The 20,916-nt window shown below is 49.9% G+C and overlaps 6 protein-coding genes across 6 annotated transcripts; 3 read left to right on the top strand and 3 right to left on the bottom strand.

Annotated features, from left to right (window-relative positions):
• Nucleotides 1–996: 996 nt before the first annotated feature.
• UHO2_00395 (uncharacterized protein) lies at nucleotides 997–4,140 on the bottom strand (the record flags this gene model as incomplete). The annotated part of the gene is made up of 1 exon (XM_041557015.1): nucleotides 997–4,140. The coding sequence occupies one exon, from the start codon at nucleotides 4,138–4,140 to the stop codon at nucleotides 997–999; it is 3,144 nt and encodes a 1,047-aa protein (XP_041412949.1).
• A 2,039-nt stretch (nucleotides 4,141–6,179) lies between these two features.
• Nucleotides 6,180–7,342, bottom strand: UHO2_00396 (putative transposase; the record flags this gene model as incomplete). Its single annotated transcript, XM_041557016.1, has 2 exons — nucleotides 6,180–7,078; nucleotides 7,204–7,342. The coding sequence occupies 2 exons, from the start codon at nucleotides 7,340–7,342 to the stop codon at nucleotides 6,180–6,182; spliced, it is 1,038 nt and encodes a 345-aa protein (XP_041412950.1).
• Nucleotides 7,343–7,972: 630 nt separating this feature from the next.
• Nucleotides 7,973–9,960, top strand: UHO2_00397 (uncharacterized protein; the record flags this gene model as incomplete). Its single annotated transcript, XM_041557017.1, has 2 exons — nucleotides 7,973–7,985; nucleotides 8,078–9,960. The coding sequence occupies 2 exons, from the start codon at nucleotides 7,973–7,975 to the stop codon at nucleotides 9,958–9,960; spliced, it is 1,896 nt and encodes a 631-aa protein (XP_041412951.1).
• Nucleotides 9,961–13,150: 3,190 nt separating this feature from the next.
• Nucleotides 13,151–14,147, top strand: UHO2_00398 (uncharacterized protein; the record flags this gene model as incomplete). The annotated part of the gene is given in 3 exon segments (XM_041557018.1): nucleotides 13,151–13,729; nucleotides 13,747–14,057; nucleotides 14,090–14,147. The coding sequence occupies 3 exon segments, from the start codon at nucleotides 13,151–13,153 to the stop codon at nucleotides 14,145–14,147; spliced, it is 948 nt and encodes a 315-aa protein (XP_041412952.1).
• Nucleotides 14,148–16,568: 2,421 nt separating this feature from the next.
• On the top strand, nucleotides 16,569–18,512 carry UHO2_00399 (uncharacterized protein; the record flags this gene model as incomplete). The annotated part of the gene is made up of 1 exon (XM_041557019.1): nucleotides 16,569–18,512. The coding sequence occupies one exon, from the start codon at nucleotides 16,569–16,571 to the stop codon at nucleotides 18,510–18,512; it is 1,944 nt and encodes a 647-aa protein (XP_041412953.1).
• Nucleotides 18,513–18,736: 224 nt separating this feature from the next.
• On the bottom strand, nucleotides 18,737–19,663 carry UHO2_00400 (putative PRO3 - delta 1-pyrroline-5-carboxylate reductase; the record flags this gene model as incomplete). The annotated part of the gene is made up of 1 exon (XM_041557020.1): nucleotides 18,737–19,663. The coding sequence occupies one exon, from the start codon at nucleotides 19,661–19,663 to the stop codon at nucleotides 18,737–18,739; it is 927 nt and encodes a 308-aa protein (XP_041412954.1).
• Nucleotides 19,664–20,916: the final 1,253 nt, after the last annotated feature.

Genomic DNA, 20,916 nt, shown 5'->3' on the forward strand with positions numbered 1-20,916 from the left:
ATGAAGACAATGAGGCACATGAGGGTTGCCATACCAATGGATCATGTGCTATACTGCAGAGGGTGGCAACTCAGGGGCCCTATAGGAGATAGCTCATCTCATTCAGACATGATCAAAGATAGTGATAAGGTATATATATGCTCATTGAGGATGTAACTGATGAACAAGAAATACAAGACCTTTCTCAAGAACATATGCCTGTGGATATGAGCTTGTTAGTAGCTCCGGACAGTGTATAGCCTTGGTATTCTTCAATTGAATTTGACATGTATGTGAACTACGTTACACCCACATTTGGCATGTACCATCCAGATGTATATATATCACGCTGGGACCACTAGGCTTTCACCATGCTTCTCAGTCAATTGAGTATATATGTTTCTGTCTAGACCAGCAGTGACATCGTACTTAGACTCTCCCCAATTGCCAGTTATCGGGACCAAATGTCTTCACTTTTCAACAGGAACAAGCCCACCCAGCAGATTTCGGGTTTCAGGCACGCGACCGCTGACACCTGTGAGCACACTCGCGCTCATCCCGCAATCCTAACTCCCCTTTATGCTCTCGTATTGTCTATGCTATGGTATGAATTGATGGTTCGGAAAAACGCGCGCGCGGAGGACGATGCTGTCAATATATAGAAACTTGTTTGCTTTCATGCCTTCCCGCTCGCTTGGAACCACCTTGCTTCTGACGGTGCCGAACCAGTGTATCATCGGGGTACCCCCGATCACTCGGGTGCCGGAAGCCAGAGAAGACCGGCCTGTGATGGAGACCCTCAGACACAGCATAACGGAGGGCGCACTGGCATTCGGGTTTCCTGGTCGCCGAGCTTGATGTCAGCTTTCCTTAGGACGTGCGACAACGCGAGCCCGCGAATGGCCACAGTCTCCAAAGCCTCAAATGAGGCGCACACACAATCACAGAGAATCAGAGCCGGTGTGGAGAGAATGTAGATTCCAGACGTTCCTGATGGATCGGCAGATCTGCCTAGTTCTAGTGTCCAGCGCCCGTGGTCGAATCTGAATCGCTTTCATCCTCACCATACACCACCAGCGCTGTGCCTCCAGTGTCATTGTTGCTGGATCGATCGTATCTGTCGGAATTCTGCTCTATGCTTCGCCTTCCGACCTCCTTCACCGAATCGAAACGGAGCCCTTGAGGAGTTTCCTCTCGGGCCAAGGCAGAAGAGGGAGTCATTGGCTTGTCTCGCGAGCTCCAACTGCGTCCACATTCGGTCGTGCGAGCTGCGCGTGGTGCCGATCCCGAACCTGATCCAGCACCTTTCGAGGACGAGGAGCCCACAATTGGAACACTCGATGATGAAAGGACACGCACTCCGTCGAGACGGAAGTCGGCATTAGCTAAATGGCGCTCGCTAATGGCCTTGGGTGGATTAGGGGGTCCTTGCAAGCCGAAACGGTCGGGGCTATTGAGAAGAGAGCCCGGATTGGACGAAGCTGTTGACGATGTTCCCTCCTTGGCATGACCATGACCACTGCTATGTCCTTCTCCTGGCTTGGGACCAAAGGCGTTGGCAATGGATGTGAGACGAGGCAACGAGCTGCTCAATAGCGAAGGACCGCTACTGCGTCTCGGAGCGCCATTTGCGTGTCGAGCTGTGCTCTGTCCCGATCGTCTTCGTACGTGGCCATCACCATGCGAGTTGGGACTGTTGCTGCGAGTAACAGTCGTACTGGTGTCGTCAATATCGAACTTCTCCGCGTCCTCATCCTCCTTGTCCTTTCCCTTTTCGTCATCATCATCTTCATCACTGCTGTCCTCATCGTCATCACTACTGCTGTCCTGGTCCCCATTGTGTCCGTGCTTGGCAAACATCTTGTTCGGAGAAGCGTCGGAAGCGCTGTCCTTACCCTTCTCTTGGTTGTTGCCCGAGTCGGGGTCAGCGCCCTCTTCGACAACAACGAACGACTTTTGTCTTTGTCGTTCGTTCCATTTGAGTGTGCGCGAAATGCTGGAGAACCAGTCTGTCGATTGGTTCTCGGCGCACACCGTGGGGAAGGGGTATTGACTTGCTGTGACCTTGATGTGATCACCTTGCTTGAGCTCCACACGTCCACGACCGTCGAAACTTGCCCATGCGGTACTTCGTGAGTTGTACGGCACAGCGATGCGCAGCTCCATGCTATCGGGCAGAAGCATCGGTCTGAACGAGAGTGTGTGGGGGCAGATGGGTGTGATCAAGATGGCTGGGATCTCCGGATGCACCAGACTGCCACCTGCTGACAGCGAGTAGGCAGTTGAGCCTGTAGGTGTGGAAATGCACAGACCGTCTGCTTGTGCGGTTGTCATGTGGTGTTCGTCACCGAACACTTCGAGTAGACTGACGTAGGGGCTAGGCCCTCGATCGACAACGAGATCGTTGAGCACCTCGAATGTCTCGACAGGACGTGTGCTGAAGCACATGATCTCCTTGTCTCGGCACTTCTTGCCCTTCTTGCCTTTCTTCTTTGACGTTTTCTCCATCGAAGGCACTTCAACTTCTTCGTCGGGCCGAGTGGGTGAGCGTGGCCTGTGACCTGAATGTCCCTGCTCGGGGTTTGGAGACTCGATGGCATTCCAACCACAGTTTTTGACCGAATTGAGAATGATCTCGCCCGTCTTGCCCGACTTGATGGCTTGCCGACGATGACGGTCGGCTGAGCTGGAAGTGGGCAACGTGGCACGGTAGACGGTGGCTGTGAAACGCATGCGAAGATTGACACGAATACCATCATCCAAGGCCGACTTCATGACCTCTCTGTACGCTTTGAAATCGAAGTTGGTCAAGAAGCCGAGCGATCCAAGTGCAAATGGCAAGACTGGAGGAACGATACGCTGGAAAAGCCAGGAACAGAATAAAACAGTACCGTCGCCGCCAAGGGTGACGACAAAGTCGAAGAGATGTGGCGAGCGCGAGCACATGTCAGCGTTCCAGAATCGCAGCTGGTTGCCGCCCTCGGTCCTGTTGAAAGGGCCGTTGTTATCGTGGCCGGATGTAGACGAGAAGGAGGACGATAAGCTCGGAGTCCTCTTTGGTCTGGAGTCAAAGAGCTGCGGATAATCTCTGCGGATGCCCTCAGCATCGAAACGTTTCGACTGTCGAAGCTGCGAATCGACGTATACGATGAGACCGGTATCCTTGCCATTGCGGGGTGTGGTCATGAGCCAGATGGCGAGCTCCCGAGTTAGCTTGATGAGATGATTGTCTCTAGCTTTTGTGATGATCATGACCGACTGGATGGTTGACTTGACCCTGGCGCGTCCGAGCTGCTTGCTCATTTCACGCACACCCACAGCAGTCTCCGCCAATTGGCGGGTGAGAGATCGAACCTTGTCAGAATCTTCCTCATCTGTCGAATATGAGTACGATGATCCGTAAGAAGAATCTTGATCGGATAAAGGCTGGTGAGCGACGTTGTCGGCGTCGCGATCATCATCGTCGTCGTCATCATCATCCGAGCTGGTGCGAATGCGGACCCGAGCTGATGCACGCTCTGTTCGGCGCTTGATATAGGTCGACGTTGCATCTGAGCTTGACAAGGACTCGTCTTCCGTCGCTAGAGCCTGCGCCCTGTCCGTCGAGATCAGACCAGATCGCGATTGAGAGCTCAAAGCCTGAGGTGATTCCGAAGACGAAGAAGCTTTCCTTTCCTGAGAAGTGGGCTGAGCGTGCATAAGCTGGCTTTGAGGAGTCGAGTCGTCATCAGCAGAAGCGACATCATTTTGCGATATTTGACGCGAGCTCTTGGATCGGCGCTGTCGAGCAAGCTGCCGACGCTGCTTCTTGAGGCTTTCTCCAAGAGCAACGCCGCGGTCTAAGTAGGAATGAACGAAGCAGGGTGAGCTGAGAGAATTGGACGACTGATCGGAGGAGTGTGCGTGCGGCAACGAAGACATGTCGTGAACCTTGGCATGTGTCTTGTTGATTGGCTGCATGGCGTCATCAATCCGGTTCGTCAAGTCGGGAGCAGGTGAATCTGTAGTGTCCTGAAAGATGCTGGATGAAGTTTTGGAGCCACACGGCTTCGGAGGCTCGAGCAGCGTCAGACCAGAAGTAGGGTTGGTAGCCATTCCTGGATTCAGCAAGCTTGGCTGTGTCGCGCTGTCTGAGCTGATCGATCGGACCGGTTCCGACATGGTGTGCGGTAACGAAGGAATCTGCTGATCCGATCCACTCGGAGGTGCCGACATGTGTGGTAGACCTTCTGACAATGCAGCGGGCCATCCGACGGCAGCCCGGCCACACGATGAAAGGTTGTCGTATCCCGGAAGGAGATGAGGGTTGCGGGCAAAGGAATGCAACACTCAGCGTGCTCGGCAATATCGACAAGAATAATCAACGGTGCAATGCGCGGTTATCGTAGCTGCCGGCGAAAAATCGCGGCACGACACCGATGTTGTACCGATGCACCACACTCCACAGCTCTGTCGTCCAGAGTCATCTTTAGGGGGTATCAAATTTCGAGTGTTTTTAGAAACACGTGTTTCTGCTGCGGGACACGATCCAATATGATGATACACGCTGACATCAAATGTAATTGGGACACAGAGGAGAAGATCCACACAATGATTGGGTACAACACAGTCCCATTCATTGTCAAGCTGGATCATGAAGTAGGAGTGCTACCACATTTTGGCATGTACTGCACCTTTGTATACAGCATGCACATAAACTGTCCCAAGATTTTACATGTCACCATACATCACTCTAATGCTCAATAGCTATAAGTTGTATTGCCACACTGTCTGATATCATCTGAAAGCCATGCTTCTTCTCTCCAAGACTGTGTAATTGATATTGACATTGACTAAAAAAATTGTGCTATGAAGAAGAGCCAAATTTTATTTTATTGTGGGACAGTTTATGGAGCACTCCTCAAGAACACCTTAGTACTTTGTATTCCCTCCTTTGGCCTTCAGAACTGCCTTGATGCGGTCTGGCATGCTCTCTATTAGTGTCCTACATGTTGTCATGGGAATGGATGTGCAGAAGCCAGAAGATCTGTCAAGTTCATATGAAGGGAGTGCAGGGATCAAGGGATCAGGTGGATCATGGGATTTGAGACAGACTTCACTGAGATTGGTAGTAGTGCAAGTCCTATGACAGATCTCACTGAGATTGGCAAAAGGAAGGATAGTACTATGATGACAAGATTGGCATGAGAGAGGATGGTACTATGGATCACACTGAGATTGGTGATAGAAGAAAGGGTATGGTGGATTCCACCAGGATCAGTAGTAGGAAAGATCCTATCACAGATTCTGCAGAGATCAGTGGTAAGGATGATAGTGTGGTGAAGCTTCACATGCAAGTAGTGGGACCAAGCGCTGCCAAGAGGGGACCGAGCTCAGGAGCATGCAGCTGGTTACCACTCAGGGGCACACAAGATAGGAATAAAGGGGGACTGTCACTGGTCAAAGGGAGGAGAGCAGTGTAAGAGAAACCAGTGAGGAAGACATAAAGAGGAGGAGCAGTGTCAATGGAGTCAGCACAGCTCAGGAAAGACAGACAGACAGCGAAATGAGGAGGAGCCTCATTGGAGACTCCTGTGAGGTACTCGATGCAGAAGGTACTTTCTGGAGAGAGAGCAGGAGCAGTGATGCGGGTGACACTGCGAAGAGGTATAAAAGCCACACCTTCTCGTCACTAATGGTCAAGTGGATTCTCATCCACTCTACTCACCATACAACTAGTCAATACTTTAGAAACATAAGTACTCATTAGTTTTCAGTCAGCATAAGTTGCAATCAATAGATTGCTCCTCATCAAAGCACATGTGTTGTATCACTGTTCCCTGATGTCTGAAGGCGGTTCTTAGCAAACCAGCGGTCCTGATATCGATAGAACTGAAGGCAGTTGTCCACTGCAGTCCAGGGATCACCTCAAGCATTAGTCGACACACTGGACACTCATGTCGATGCCACCAAACCATATTCACCAGACCTTTGGTGTCATCAGCAAGTTCACATAGTTATTGATCATGCTGAGCTACCTCTGGATGGAGTGTCCAACAGTGGTCAGTCGAAATCTGCAATAGCATTAACACAACTACAGATTCAAGCGAGAAAAGTAATAGAGATGGCTCTACTGCATAGCTCATAAAAGAATTACAATACCACAAGTGCTGTCACATAACTCGACAGAATCGGTAATAGTATTGATACTACTACCGATCTCAGGTTTCAGGCATGCAACCGCTGACACATGTCTCTGGAGTGATCACTTTCCATTCAGCTTCACATCTCTTGAGCAGTTCATCCCTGGACTTTGTAATCATACTATACTGTGAAAGTTGCATTTTGAGATGGTGCCAGAGGTGTTCAATTGGGTTCAAGTCTGGTGACTGCACTGGCCATTGCATAACCTTAATGCTATTACTTTCCAACCATGTTATTGTCTTCTTCAACATGTGTTTCAGGCCATTGTCTTGCTGAAACATGATGTTGGGGTATGCATGCTGAAGCCACAAATCTGAGATTGTTTTTAAAAGCTTGTCATTCAAGATATCAATGTATTGGTCTGAATTCATTGAACCCAGCACCAAGTGCATACCTCTGACCCCTTCCCATGTCATACAGCCCCAGATCATGATGGAGCCACTGCTGAACTTGACAGTTGGCCTGACAAGCTTACTGTTGAAGCTGGCATTCTTAATCCAACAGAACTGCTTACCATCCAGTCCAAAGAAGTTGATCTTCATCTCATCAGACCATACCACATTCTTCCAATCCTCAACAGTCATGTCCTTGTGCTCATTAGCAAATTTGAAATGGGCTTTGCAATGTCTCTTGAGTAGCTTCGGTTTTTTCACTAACCTTTGTGCTTTGTAACAACAGTAATGAAGTGCTTTTCTTACTGTCATTGGGCATGCTTTGATTTGAAACATCTCCTGCAGTGCATGACATGCTTTCCTGACTGTGGAGGTTGAATTGAGCTTGAAATAGTGATCCAGGAAGTGAACATGATGAGGCTGAAGTTTTCTCAGCTGGCCCCCCTTTGACTTTGGAACATCAGCAGAGGTGCTTTTGCTGTTGTGATTCACTGTAGACTTGCTCATACCAAGTTGTTCTACAACTGAATGGATAGATTCACCATTTTTGGGTGTGAAAGAGTGCCAATCAGCACCTCTCTGGGGTGGTTATTGGCATGATGGTATAGATATGATGGTGTCAGACTGGAAGTGCTGCCAGATTGCTCACAGTCATCTGATTGAGCTGAAACTTTCCACATCACTACTTTCAATGTGTATGAAGGTGCCCACCAAGTTACATTGCAAGTTTCATTGTAGTCAAAAGCCCACAAGGTCAGGAATGGAGTGGTGTCACTATTTGGGAGCATGCTCCATAAACTGTCCCACAATAAAATAAAATTTGGCTCTTCTTCATAGCACAATTTTTTTAGTCAATGTCAATATCAATTACACAGTCTTGGAGAGAAGAAGCAGGGCTTTCAGATGATATCAGACAGTGTGGCAATACAACTTATAGCTATTGAGCATTAGAGTGATGTATGGTGACATGTAAAATTATGGGACAGTTTATATGTGTACTGTATATACATGTGAGTGGCACATGCCAAAGGTGGGAGTACTCCTACTTAATGATCTACCATGACAATGAGCGGGACTGTGTTGCACCCGATCTCTGGTGAGATCGGCTTGGCTCAATCTCTGATCAGATTGGTCATCTAACTGGATTGGCTCTGCCTGATCTCCGATCAGATCGGCCCCGCGTCATCCTTTGGCGTCGCACTGGATCGCAATCTCCAGCATCACACACCACAGGCACAATTTTTCGATGAAGTTGAAGCCGATTCCAGACTCAGCCAGGAGCTAACCTTCATCAAATACACTTCTGCGCATGATCTGGACGTTGTCGAACTGCATGTCGTATCACACAGCCACCTGCACACATATCCAGCACGACTCGATACGATCGGCGCTTCGCTAGATAGGCATTTATACACAGCATGGCGCCAAAAGGTAAGAATCAGGCAAACACGTCCTACACGTGGCTCAGCTTTACTAGGAGAACCAATGGCTGACACTCTTGTGTTCATTGCTTGTAATCGCAGTATCATCCAAAGCGGAAAAGCCCGCCTCCAAGCCAGCTTCGAAAGCCTCAGCCAAGAAGCCTGCTGCCAATGGCGCATCAAAGGCGAAAGCAACCACAACGAAAGCAGCCCAGACGAATGGCGCAAAGCGTGGACAGAAGCGAGCCAAGGAGGGTGACGAGGAAGAGGACGAGCTTCAAGATGATGACGTCGAAGTAGAGGCCAAAGACACTGCTGCTCCTTTGCCAGATGTCAAGAAGCGACTCATCAAGGAACGTGGTGCTTCTGCTGAGCCCGCAAGCGACGTAGAGATGGCTGATGGAACGGCTCGTCCAGCCAAACGTACACGACGCGCACCAACTCCTGCTGGTCCAATCAACTCTCTGCCACGACCCACCCAGCCCGTTCATGCTGGTGATGTGGCCGAGGGCATTGCTGTAGAGGTGAGCGTTGGCAGTCAGTCCACCAGTGGAAAGGGTGCAGTTTTGCCACGCAAGCTCTTTGTCTGGGGATCCGGTGACGCAGGCCAATTCGGCGTCGGACCTCCCGAAGATGACAAGCCAAACAAGCTCAACAAGCCCAAGCCATTCGGTAACAAAGAGATCTCGCTTCAGATTGATGATGGCAACTTTGGCGAGGGCGGAATCGAAGTTGTTGTTGGCGGTGGAATGCACTCGGTCATGATCGACAGTCTTGGTCGTATCCTGACTTCTGGTGCCGAGGACTATGGTACTCTTGGACGAAAGCACCGAGGCAATGCTGCTGACGCTGAAGAGTCGTACTTCAATTTTGCTCCCGTCGAAGGCATCTCACCAACCGGCAAGGGCATCAACCCTATCGACCGAAAGGAGGGCACTGTCGAGAAGTACCGTGCGACACGTGTTGCGTCAGCTGATGCCGCTGGTGCCGCACTCGATGACCAGGGTCGTTTGCGATCCTGGGGTTACTTCAAGGATGGCGAGGGACGTGTCTGCTTCGCCGATTCGGATCTTCCTGGGCGCAACAGGGAGCAGTGGTGGCCCATCGCATTGCCAGGGATCGAGCACGAGCACTTCGCAGCCGTTGCAGCAGGAGAGAATCACTTCCTCGCTCTCAGCCTCACCGGCAAGGTCTACTCTTGGGGAACCAACACTTGCTACCAACTTGGACGAAGCTCAAATCCGCGCAAAGTCGCCCAGAAGTTCTCCAAGGGCGAGCCTCCTAAGGACTGCGACTTGACACCGACCACCCTCACTGGTCTCGCAGATTGCAGGCGCATCTTTTGCGGCCTCACGAATGGCTTCGCCGTGGAGAAGAGCGGCAAGGTCGTCGGATGGGGTCTCAACACAAAGGGTCAGACTGGTACTGGTTTGAAGGCAGCCAAGGTCGCAACTCCTCACACTATTGCTGCGCTCAGCCCTGTCCGTCATAATGGCGCCGAGGTTGTCCAGATCGTCGGAGGCAACTTCCATACTGCTTTCCTGCTTGCCAATGGGGAAGTCTTCATTTGCGGTGACAGCGACGAGGGCAAGCTTGGTCTGCCTGCTGACCACCCAGCGATGAAGGGCACTTCTGCTTCAAACCCCATTGTGGTGCGCGAGCCTACTCTTGTTCCGTTCCCCGCACCACCCTCTTGGGCTCCCAAGTCGGCCAAGACCAAAGACGGCAAAACAAAGATCGTCGCTATCAGCGCCGGTATGCGATTCACCTTGGCACTGGCAGCAGATGGAACTTTGTACTCGTGGGGAACTACTTCAGACGATGCGTTGGGACACCCTGCGGAAGAGGCGGGCGGAGACCAGAGCAAAAATACACCTACGGCGATTGCAATGCCTGGTCAACCGGGTGCTTGGCGTATCATGGCGGCTTCGACGGCTGGTCAACATTCGTTGGCTATAGCTGTTAAGCCTCCTCAGGACGACTGAGCAAGTCATACAGTGTTGCTAACATGTGTTCCTTGTAAATTTTCATCTGAGTGCCTTGTCTTCGTCACAGGCTTTCATATTGAGAATGACGAACCAATATGATGATATTGGTTGATGTGGGTGAAGGACAGTCTGATCGGAGATCGAGAATCGGGTACAACATGGTCCCGCTCGTTGTCATAGCTCGTCATTAAGTAGGATCTACCCACATTTGGCAAGTACCACTCATTTGTATATATATCAAGTGGGGAGCTCAAGGCTCCCACCACATTCTTTCCTCAGTCAATTGAGTATACATGTTTCTGTCTTAAAACAGCAGTGACATTGTGCTCAGACTCTCACTGATCACCAGTCATTGGGACCCGTGTGATCCACTATTTCTCAGGTTATGAGCCCAACTCAAAGCCCTACCTCATCCTTGAACTCACCTTCAATGATGTCCGACATAAACTACTCCCTCTACAATGACTTTGTCACTCCAATCTCCTACCACAGCTGCCAAAGATCCTCCAAAATCAGTTCAATCAGGTGATGACTGATGAGGTCTATGGTACACCAAATGCTTGGAAGGAGGGGGAACTATTTGAATTTGCTGTTACTGGTGACAGAAAGCAAATTATCTCACCTCTCTCCATCATGATTGAGTGTGTTAGTGAGCTTTATTACAGAATGCATGATCTTGGTCCATTCACCAGCCAAGTTGAACTTGGCAGGCAGATGCAAATCAGAGTTAACCTCTTTATTGCAAAAAGGGAATGGAATGCAGATCACATCCTTGACCTTAAAATTGAAGGCCCAATGGTTCCTGCCAGTGATACCATGCAATACCACCATGTGGTTAAGAATGAAGCACCCACATCAACTAGAGGTGATACCTCTGTCTCTGCCTTGAACAACTTCATTCATCACTTGGTTTGTCATGAAGCTATGCTGGGGCCCACCCCCAAACTCAATACCATCACCAACCACCACCTGAAGGTACTCTGCAGCCTGAATGACAAAATGAGATGGGACAAGAAAGGTCTCCTTGACCCAAGATCAGTTTTGCTGCATGCATGGTGTCACAAGATGCTTGCAATGCTAGCCATAGTACTTTTCACCCAAAACATTCTCAATAGAAAGGTGACAAAATTCAAGGATGCTGACTCCATGCTCAGCTCAATCATCATGCACAGCTTCTCTGACAGGCTGCATACAGAGTGTTTTGCCAAACACAGTGACCAACTGGTAACCATTGCCATGGACCTATTTGACTGGGCAATGAAGAAATGCATGGTACACTCTGCTGCTAAAGAGTACAAGCTCCTCACAGCCACCTATGCCTTGTGCTGGGACCAAGTCAGGAGCCATGTGTACAACTTCCTTACCAAGTGGGAAGCACATGTATCAGAGTTACATGCCTATCTGCAAGACCCCTGGATGCCCGACCATTGTTACTGGATGCTCAAGCATGCTCTTCCCTCAGACAGAAATGCTCTTTTCAATTCAGTGTTTATATTGCATGAACAACTTAATGGAAAAGATTAGACTGCTACAAGTGTTGCTGATGTTCTATGCCAATGCTATGAGCTCGCCACTGAGAGTGCTCCCATCCATTTACACCCCACATCTGAGGAAATTGAGCTGATCGCCCTGCGAGCAGCTACATTTCATAGGCCTGGATGCGCAAGAAGTAAGAAGATCCATCAACTCATATGAAGGGAGTGCAGGAATTGAGGAATCAGGCAGATTGTGGGATTTGCAGCAGAATTCATTGAGATCTATAGTAGAAACAGTTCTATGACAGATCCCATCAAGATCTGCACAAACAAGGATGATATCACAAATCCCACTGAGATCAGTAGTAGGAGAGGTCATATAGCAGATTCCATGGAGATCAGTGACAAGGATGTTCATACAACAAATTCACATGTGAGGAGGACCAAGCTCTGCCAAGATGGGGACCAAGCTCAGAAACATGCAGCTGGTTACCACTCAGGGGTCCACAAGATAAGAGTCAGGAGAACAGTCACTGGTAGGAGGAAGGAGAGCTGTGTCACTGACACCAGCATACAGGTCATGAGGAGGAAGAGCTGTGTCAAAGAGGTCAACATACAGCTCAGGTAAGGACAGAGGGGATGTTACAGGGACTCCTGCACAGTACTTGACAAAGAAGATATCCTCTGGAGAGAGAGCCTGAGCAGTGTCACCAGCAACACTGCAAAGAGGTATATAATCATACTTTCTCATCATAGGTGAATGAGTGGATCCTCATCCACTCTACACAATATCAACTAGTTATACTTCAAGCATAAGTACATATTAGTTTCAGTCAGTATAGTCGCAATCAAGTAGATTGCCTCTCATTGTAGTGCATGTGTTGTATCACCACTCACTGATGTCTGAAGGCGGTTCATAGCAACCAGTGGTCTGGATTCAAGATAGAACTGAAGGCAGTAGTCCACTGCAGCCCAGGGATCACCTCAAGCAATAAGTCGACACACTGGACACTTGTGTCAATGCCACCAAGCATTCATACTCACACCAGACCTTGGTGTCAGTACAGTTCATATTGTTATTGATTGTGCCAAGCTACCTCTGGATGAGTGTCCACAGTGGTCAGTCGAAATCTGCAATAGCACAACCCCAATCACAGATTTGAGCAAGTAAGGTCATAAGGACATCACTACAGCATAACTCAATGAGAATCGTAATACCACATATACAATCACATATCTCGACAGGAACTGTAATAGGAGCAGTCTTACTACAGATCTCAGGTTTCAGGCACACAACCTCTGACACTACACTCATCAACTGCTGGGAATGCGGCAAACTTGGCCACAGAGCCAATGACTGTCCTGATGACGTTGCCCATAGCTGATGGAAGTGCAATAGAACTAAGGTGCCTCCCAAGGGCCACACCAACACATGCATTGTGTTACCACTTGAGGACCCCTGGGAGGAATAGGATATGGCACCAGCCCTGACATTCTTCACAGAAGTTGAGCTGGCACCAATCAATCTTCCACCCCACTTTGTGCTGTTTGTATTTGACTTGGGTGCATTGTGTATCATGGTCAATTTCCTCTGTTTTGGGAAAGGTTGGAAAGATGTAGAGAAATTGGTCAACATCACCACTGCTGACAGTGGCAAACTTTCTGCCACAAAGATGGGCAGGTCAGTGAGCCTTTTGAGCTACAATGCCAAGATGTGTTGCTGGGAACAAATGACCTATTGGAACTGCCTACTTGTACCTGACCTCATGACAAACCTCATTGGCACAAAGTTGGTCATGCAAGCTCAAGGCATGGTGACCTTCGAGAATGAGCTAGTCACTGTCCAGGACAAGCATGGCTGTACAATCTGTGTGCCAACCAGCAGGGACAGTTACCCTGCAGCTGCCATGATCATATGGGACAACAGCATGCCTGAACCTGCTGTCTCCCTTGCCTTTGCTATGACAACAGCTAGCACAGTACATCCACCTGAGTCCTGCAACAAAGCAGATCTATGGCACCAGAGGTTAGGCCATGCTAGCCATGAATCAATCATGCACACACATGCAGTGACTCATGCTCACAACATTCCAGTGAACCCCACTACTCAGTCTGGTGTCCTTTGCAATGTCTGTGTACAAAGCAAAGCTATTGCACACAATGTTGCCCACCCTTGCCACATTGAAAAACCACTTGATTTGGTCTCAATGGATGTGATGGGTCTGCTACATGGTAATACTAAGTTAGCATATGTGCTCATCATTCATGATGCTTTCTCTGACATGATCTGGGTGTGTGGTCTTGCAAGCAAAGGTGGGGTGTCCCAGGAGGCAATGTGGTGGCTCAAGGAGGTACATGTTGCCACACCTCAAGGACCACCACACTTATCCCCGATCATGGACTCAAAGAGGTTCGTGTGGACCAGGGCAAACTATGGTCCACTACCTTCCGAGACACCTGTTCATCCAAGGGAGTGAAAATCACTGCCTCACCAACTCAGCAGCATATGATCAATATCAATACGAAGGTTATGATGACACCAAGGTCTGGTGTGAGTGTTGATGATGATGAGGTTGATGGTGTTGGTGATAAGGTTGGTGGCGTCAACATGAGTGTCCAGTGTGTTGACTGATGCTTGGAGTGATCCCCAGACCACAGTGGACTACTGCCTTCGGTTCTATCTTAATCTGGACCACTGGTTTGCTATGAACCACCTTCAGACGTCAGGTAGTGGTGATACAACACATGCACTACAAGGAGGAGCAACCTTGATAGATTGCTGCTATGCTGACTGAAACTAATATATACTTATGCTGAAGTGATAACTAGTTATGATGGGTGTAGAGTGGATGAGGATCCACTCGACCTTTGATGATGAGAAAGTATGGTTATATACCTCTTCACAGCATCGCCAGTGACTCTGCTCTTGCTCTCTCTCCAGAGAGTACCTTCTTCATCGAGTACTGTACAGGGGGCCCCTCTAGCACCACTCCTGTCCTCCTTGAGCTATCCTGCTTTGCTTGGCATCCCTGTGCCTTTGTGTCGACTCCTTCAACACTGCTCCTCCTCCTTGCTATCCTGCTTGTTTGGCACCCCTGTGCCTCCTGAGTGGTGTCGACTCCTTTGACACTGCTCCTCCTCCTCAAGACCTGCTTGCCAGTTTCCTATACACTGCTCCTTCTCCTTTGACTGGTGACAGTTCCTTTGACTCTTGTCTCTCAAGCCCCTGAGTGGTAACTGTCTGCATGCTCCTTGAGCTTGGTCCTCTTTGTGGCTGTGCCTGACCCTCCTCGCATATGGGCCCAGTCCTCCTTTGCATGTGAGTTCATGGAAGTCCATGGTCTCCATGGAGACTGCACTACAACCATGCTCTCCACTGGTATTGACTAGATCTCCAATACCTGTGCCCCTTCCATATGAACCAGTGACCCTCCTGCTTCTTGAACATTCAGGCCCATGACAAGCTGTTCCTCCTCACCTTGCTCCTGTACTGTGTAGGTGTCAATGCAGCTGTTGGGTCCATGGTCATATGAGGACAGGATGAGGCCCAGCAGGTGACTGTCTAGTTCTTTGTCATAGTCAGTGTGGCTGCTAGGGATCTCTCCAGTGAGGATGCATTTAGTGTTCTTGACTGGCTGGATGCAGTCCATGAACATGGGCTCCCAGATGGCCCAGTTGTTCTTGTTGAGCTTGACAATCTGTGAGATGATGCTGAGTACCATTTTGGGGTCTTTTCCACCTGCCCAGTAACAGGGTGAAGGTTCATCACAGAGAAAGTGTGCTCCAAGATTTGGTCTTCATTCCAGTCAGCATGAGGTTCCCTGATCATCTGCATGGTGTGCTCTAGCAGAGCTATGCTGTCTTACCCTGGGTGGCATGCTGATTGCTTGCAGTTTGCTGACAGCAGGGTGCTGGAAGCTGCTGAGCTTCATACTCTTAATCAGTTGAGGTGTTCAGAATTGCTGTAATGGTGAAATACTAAATACAAGCTCAAGCCCGGGACTTGGCTGTTTCTGCAATTTGAGTCCAGAAACTCCCAAGTCCCCCCTCTCCATTTTGGGAACAAAATTTTGCAGTCAATTTTAGTTGAAGATGCATCGGCAACTCAAGCAAGATGCACATGTCACGGCCGAGACACCGAGGCACAGGAGGCTTACTTAAGCGAGAAGCACAATGATATACATGATTGTTGTCATGGCGACAGCTCAGTGGCACTCAGTATCATAGCAACATAGGAGTATGAATGAAGTGACACATCCCATCTCGGATAGGACTAGAGCAGCAAATGGAGTATATATATGTGTTTGTCATTTAGGTTCACACTATGAAAACTTAGCATTACATAGAACATACAGCTGTTGTAAAGGGAGTCTGATCGTGACCCCGATAACGCCGTGTATTAATTGTTATCTTCAATTATTTTTTACCTTGTCGCGTCTCCTCAACTAAAGCTTACTTGTTCACGCAGCCTGGCATACCAACAAGAATGAAAAAAATAATACAGTAAACGTGAATTCCAGGTTCGTAGTCATCCGACAGCGCACGGGCGTCTAAGGCACGTTCCGAATATGCTCAGCACGGCTATGCTGCCACATGTGAGAGGGTCGAGAGGACGCTTCCCTTCTCAATGGGCTCGAGCATATGCTTGCGGTTGTCGGAGGAGCTTGCAAGATGATCAAGCCGTCATCGTCATGCGATGCAAGCAGCACGGAACATGGTCATCACAAGCAAACCTGAAGCTAGAAGTGGGAGCTGCACAGGCTCCGGTCCCTGCTCTGGCCCGTGTTTATAATGCAGGTCTAACAGCCACTGTCCTGCAGCTCACTTTTTGTCGTCCAACTCGGCCACGGGAGTACGGCTTGCATACTCCGCCGAACAACACGAACTTTCAGGAAGATTTGCAAGACTCGCTATCGAGCAGAGGCATGACTCCGGTTGCAGGAACAAGTGACCGACCGCGACATCAACCTCGACTCTTACGTCCATTCGTGATACTTTTGCCCGACCGCCCCCGCTCGCTGCGTCTATTACGGTCGTTGGCAAGCTTCACGCCAGCCATTCTAGGCAGCTGTCAGGCGTCCTCTCACGCTCTTGACAGACGTGCATTTCCCCTAGAAATACACCCTTTCCATGTCTCATTCACCCTCACATACTAGCCCACGCCGCGCTCCGCCAACTTCGGGCAAAAAGCACTACCGAGCCAAGTCCATCTCTCGCTCCTCGGTCGATCTCGACAACTCCGAGACTGGAGCTCTTTTTCTCGCTTCCAACGAACTTTCGCCTGACGGCGAGGATCACTCGGGATACCCTCCTCACACATTAGCAGGCGGTGCAGCGGGCATTTCTTCGCGTGCGTGGTCATCAAAAAGAATGCCACTCGGATCTAGGCGCCTCGCCCTCCTCCTCTTTGGCTTTGTGGCGCTGATTGTGCTGTTTGGCAGGAGGGACTCGCGAGATGCGGTAGTCGGCTACGTCAACGACAAGGCTGGTCAGGTCGGGCAGGCTTATCAGAACAACGCACCGTGGAAGGCGAAGCCAGATCAGGAGAACAAGAACGCTGTTGGATTCCGCGTCACTTTCCCGCCTGCTGCGACGACACCAGCAAAGGCACCTGTGACCGGCACAAGCGCTCACACTGTGCGACAGAAGCCAGCGCTGCACCCCGACCCGTCCAAGACGACCCGCTGCGATGGCACCGGACCAAGACCACTCGACCGCAAGGGCAACCCTCGACCGCTGGTTCAGTACGCACTCATGATCGATGCTGGAAGTACAGGCAGCCGTATCCACGTCTATCGGTTCAACTACTGCTCCCAATCTCCCGAACTTGAAGACGAGTATTTCGAGATGCTCAAGGGCGGTCTTAGCAACTACGGTACCAACCCAGAAGCGGCTGCCGATTCTTTGAGGCCGCTGCTCAAGTCAGCTCTTCAACGAGTTCCCGCCAAGCTGCGAAAGTGCACGCCCGTCGCAGTCAAGGCGACTGCTGGTCTTCGTCTTCTTCCGGGCAAGCAGGCAGAGGACGTCATCAAGGCTGTTCGACACATGCTCGAGAACGAATACCCCTTCCCCATCGCCGACGGCACCAAGGCATCCAAGGGTGTTGAGATCATGGAGGGCAAAGATGAAGGTGTCTTTGCCTGGATCACGGTCAACTACCTTCTCAACCGCATTGGCTCTTCTTTGCCTAACAAGCAGGAAACAGCTGCTGTTATGGACTTGGGCGGTGGTTCGACTCAGATCGTTTTTGAGCCCAGCTTCACCTCTGCGCTGCAAGGTATGCAGCCAGGCGAGCACGTCTACCAGCTCAACGCGTTCGGTACTAAGCCTTATACGCTCTACCAGAACTCGTACCTGGGCTACGGTCTGATGCAAGCGCGTATGTCGATCAACTCGCTTGCTGCTTTCACCTACAGCTTGGCGCATCCTAAAGCTGTTCTCGCCGGATCCGCCCACAACGGTGCTCAAGGCTCACTCGAATGGACCTCTTTACGGCCCGAAACCACACGCATCCCATCCCCTTGCTTTACCAACGGCCGAACCAAAGCCGTCCTCATCTCTCAACCGGACCAAAAGACCCATGCCAACGTCACAATGGTCGGCACTGACGGCGGTTTCCCCGCGTGCAGACGACTTGTCGAAGTCATGATGGACAAAGACGCAGTCTGCACCTCCAAATCGTGCTCTTTCGGTGGTGTCTACCAACCTTCGCTCATGGAAACTTTCAAAACAGCTCCCATCATTGCTCTTTCATACTTCTACGATCGACTCGAACCACTGGGGCTCGGACCCAAGTTCAAGATCAAAGATCTCGAAGCGGTCGCTCATCGTGCATGCGCTTACTCAAAGACCGACACACAAGGGTTCGGCGCGGCAGCGATAGCCGAGCTCGAAGACAGGCCAGAGACTTGTTTGGATCTGAGCTTCATGCATGGATTATTAAGTCTGGGTTACGAGTTGGGCAGCGATAGGGAGATCAGTATTGCCAAGAAGCTTGGTGGGACGGAGATGGGATGGTGTTTGGGTGCGCAGTTGGCTGTGTTGGATGAGCATGGGTTGATTTGCAAGGCCTAAATTCCCTTTAGCTGTACTGGGGTACAGTACATAGACTAGTCAACGGCCAAACCACAATACTGCTAAATGCAGATCGTGGCAGAGTCCTTCACGATAGACAAGCATACACGGGCATTTGCCGCAACATCATGCACTTTTTCGAAATCTATAACATTGCAATGGATACTGAAACTTGCCTGATATGAATGAAGGTGACGTTGAGAATTCAGAGTTGGAGAATGGGATCATTTCTCCGTCTGCCCAAGACCACTAGCATGTTCAGCAGCAGCCTGGATCGTTCTCGCCACCGTGCTTCGAACCTTGCCATCCTCCAAGTTGAGCAGACCAGCAATCGTGCATCCACCAGGAGTAGTGACCGAATCCTTGATAGCAGCAGGATGCATTCCACTCTGCATAACCATCCTTGCAGCTCCCTGCATTGTCTGCGCTGCCAGCTCCAACGCTTCTGTTCTCGGCAAACCCATCATTACACCTCCATCTGCCATTGCTTCCAAGAACACGCATGCGAAAGCTGGACCCGATCCGGCCAGCGCAGTGCATGCATCGAAATGCTTCTCGTCCAAAAACCTGCTTTTGCCCACTGCGCTGAAGATAGAAAGCAAGATGCTGCGGTCGAGCTTAGCATTGGGCAGGTTGGGCGAGAGAGGAGTGAGGATGGTCATTCCCTCCCTGATCTTGCACGGAGTGTTGGGCATAGCTCGAACGACTTTTGTCTTGGGAGTGACCCATTCTGTCATCTGCGAGATACGAAGACCGGCACAGATGGAAATGACGAGTTTGCCATCAAGCGCTTCTTTGATTCCTTCTTCAGTGATAATGTCTTGGACCATTTGAGGTTTGCAACCGAGCAAGATGACGTCGGCATCACGGGCTGCTTGGACGTTCTTGCCTGCGTGGATCTCGATGTCGGGATATTGAGCGAAGGTCTTCTTAAGCCGACGGACCGATTCAACTCGGTTGACAGTGGCGATGTAGCGATTGGGTAGTTCGGTGAGGTCGTCGCCTGCTGAAGAATTGTGCAAAGAGGAGACGGACGATGCCATTGAAGCGGCAGCTTGGGCTTGCTGGGAGCGTTGCGAGTCAAGCACACCCGAAAGGATGGCTACGCCCATTGTACCGCATCCGATGACTGCTAATGTGTATCCTGGCATCTTGAGGCTGTCAATGGATCGAATGATGGAGATGTTGAGATGGTGGAGAGGGGCGAAGGAAGGAGGTGCTCACGGGTGAAATTGAGTTCGTCCGGGGCTGTTTTCATGCAGGTCCCAGCTCGGGGGGCAAGTGTGAGTTCTTCTCAAAGGGTTCGAATATAAATGAAGATAACAAGGTATTATGCAGTTGAAGATACCGCGATATTTCCAACTGATGACATGTTAGATCAGAGTATCGAGTGCAGGAAGGTAGGAGCAATGCAAAGTGATGACAGGGATGAGGCTGACACAAAACTCATGAAAGCACATGCAGCCTATGCATGAGGCCTGACACCAAAGCATGCAGGGGGTATGTTGGTATGACAACAGTGGTGAAGTGATGACAAGGCAACCCACTGGGAGATAATACGAGATGTGAATCAAGAGTGAGCATGGCCAGCCGTTAAGGTATATATACACTAAGTTTTAGCCCCTCACATTGATAATAATAATAAAAAACAGTCCTTTTACTTAGATCACCCGACTATAAGAGTGCCTGACTGTGGCCTCTGGACCGTCGCATCTAAATTTAACTTATGCTCTGTCTTCGGAGACACGATCTGAGAAAATGTGGATCGCACGGGTCCCGATGACTGGCGATTGGTGAGAGTCGGAGCACAATGTCACTGCTGTTTTAGGACAGAAACATGTTTACTCAATTGACTAAGAAAAGAATGTGGCAGGAGCCTCGAGCTCTCCACTTGATATATTTACAGTATGAGTGGCACCTGCCCAATGTGGGTACATCCTACTTAATGACAAGGTCTGACAATGAGCAGGACAAGGTTGTACCTGATCCTTGTTCTCTGATCAGGTCATCCTTCGCCTGATCCCTTTCGTATCAGCTTACATCAACCAACATCATCATATTGGATCGTCATTCTCAATATGATCATGCTAAAGATAACGAACCAGAAGGAAGCTAAATGACAGGAGATCGGGCAGAATCGATCTGGAATACAATCAGGGAAAGCAGATCTGATCATAGATCAGGTGGAGCCAATATAGCAGAGATTGGGGACAACTGGGTCCCACTTGTTGACATTAGGTGGAATGCTCCCACTTATGCTCATGTACCACTACTGTATATAGACATTTAGTAGAGAGCTCAAGGCTACCACTATGTTCTTCCCTTAAGTCAATATAGTATAGTGTTTTAGCTCAATAGCATGAACACTGTGCTTAGATTGGCATTGTCAGGGGTCTCGCACCTG

The sequence above is a fragment of the Ustilago hordei genome (assembly GCF_900519145.1).
Source record: "Ustilago hordei strain Uho2 genome assembly, contig: UHO2_contig_01, whole genome shotgun sequence".
Taxonomy (NCBI): Eukaryota; Fungi; Basidiomycota; class Ustilaginomycetes; order Ustilaginales; family Ustilaginaceae; genus Ustilago; species Ustilago hordei.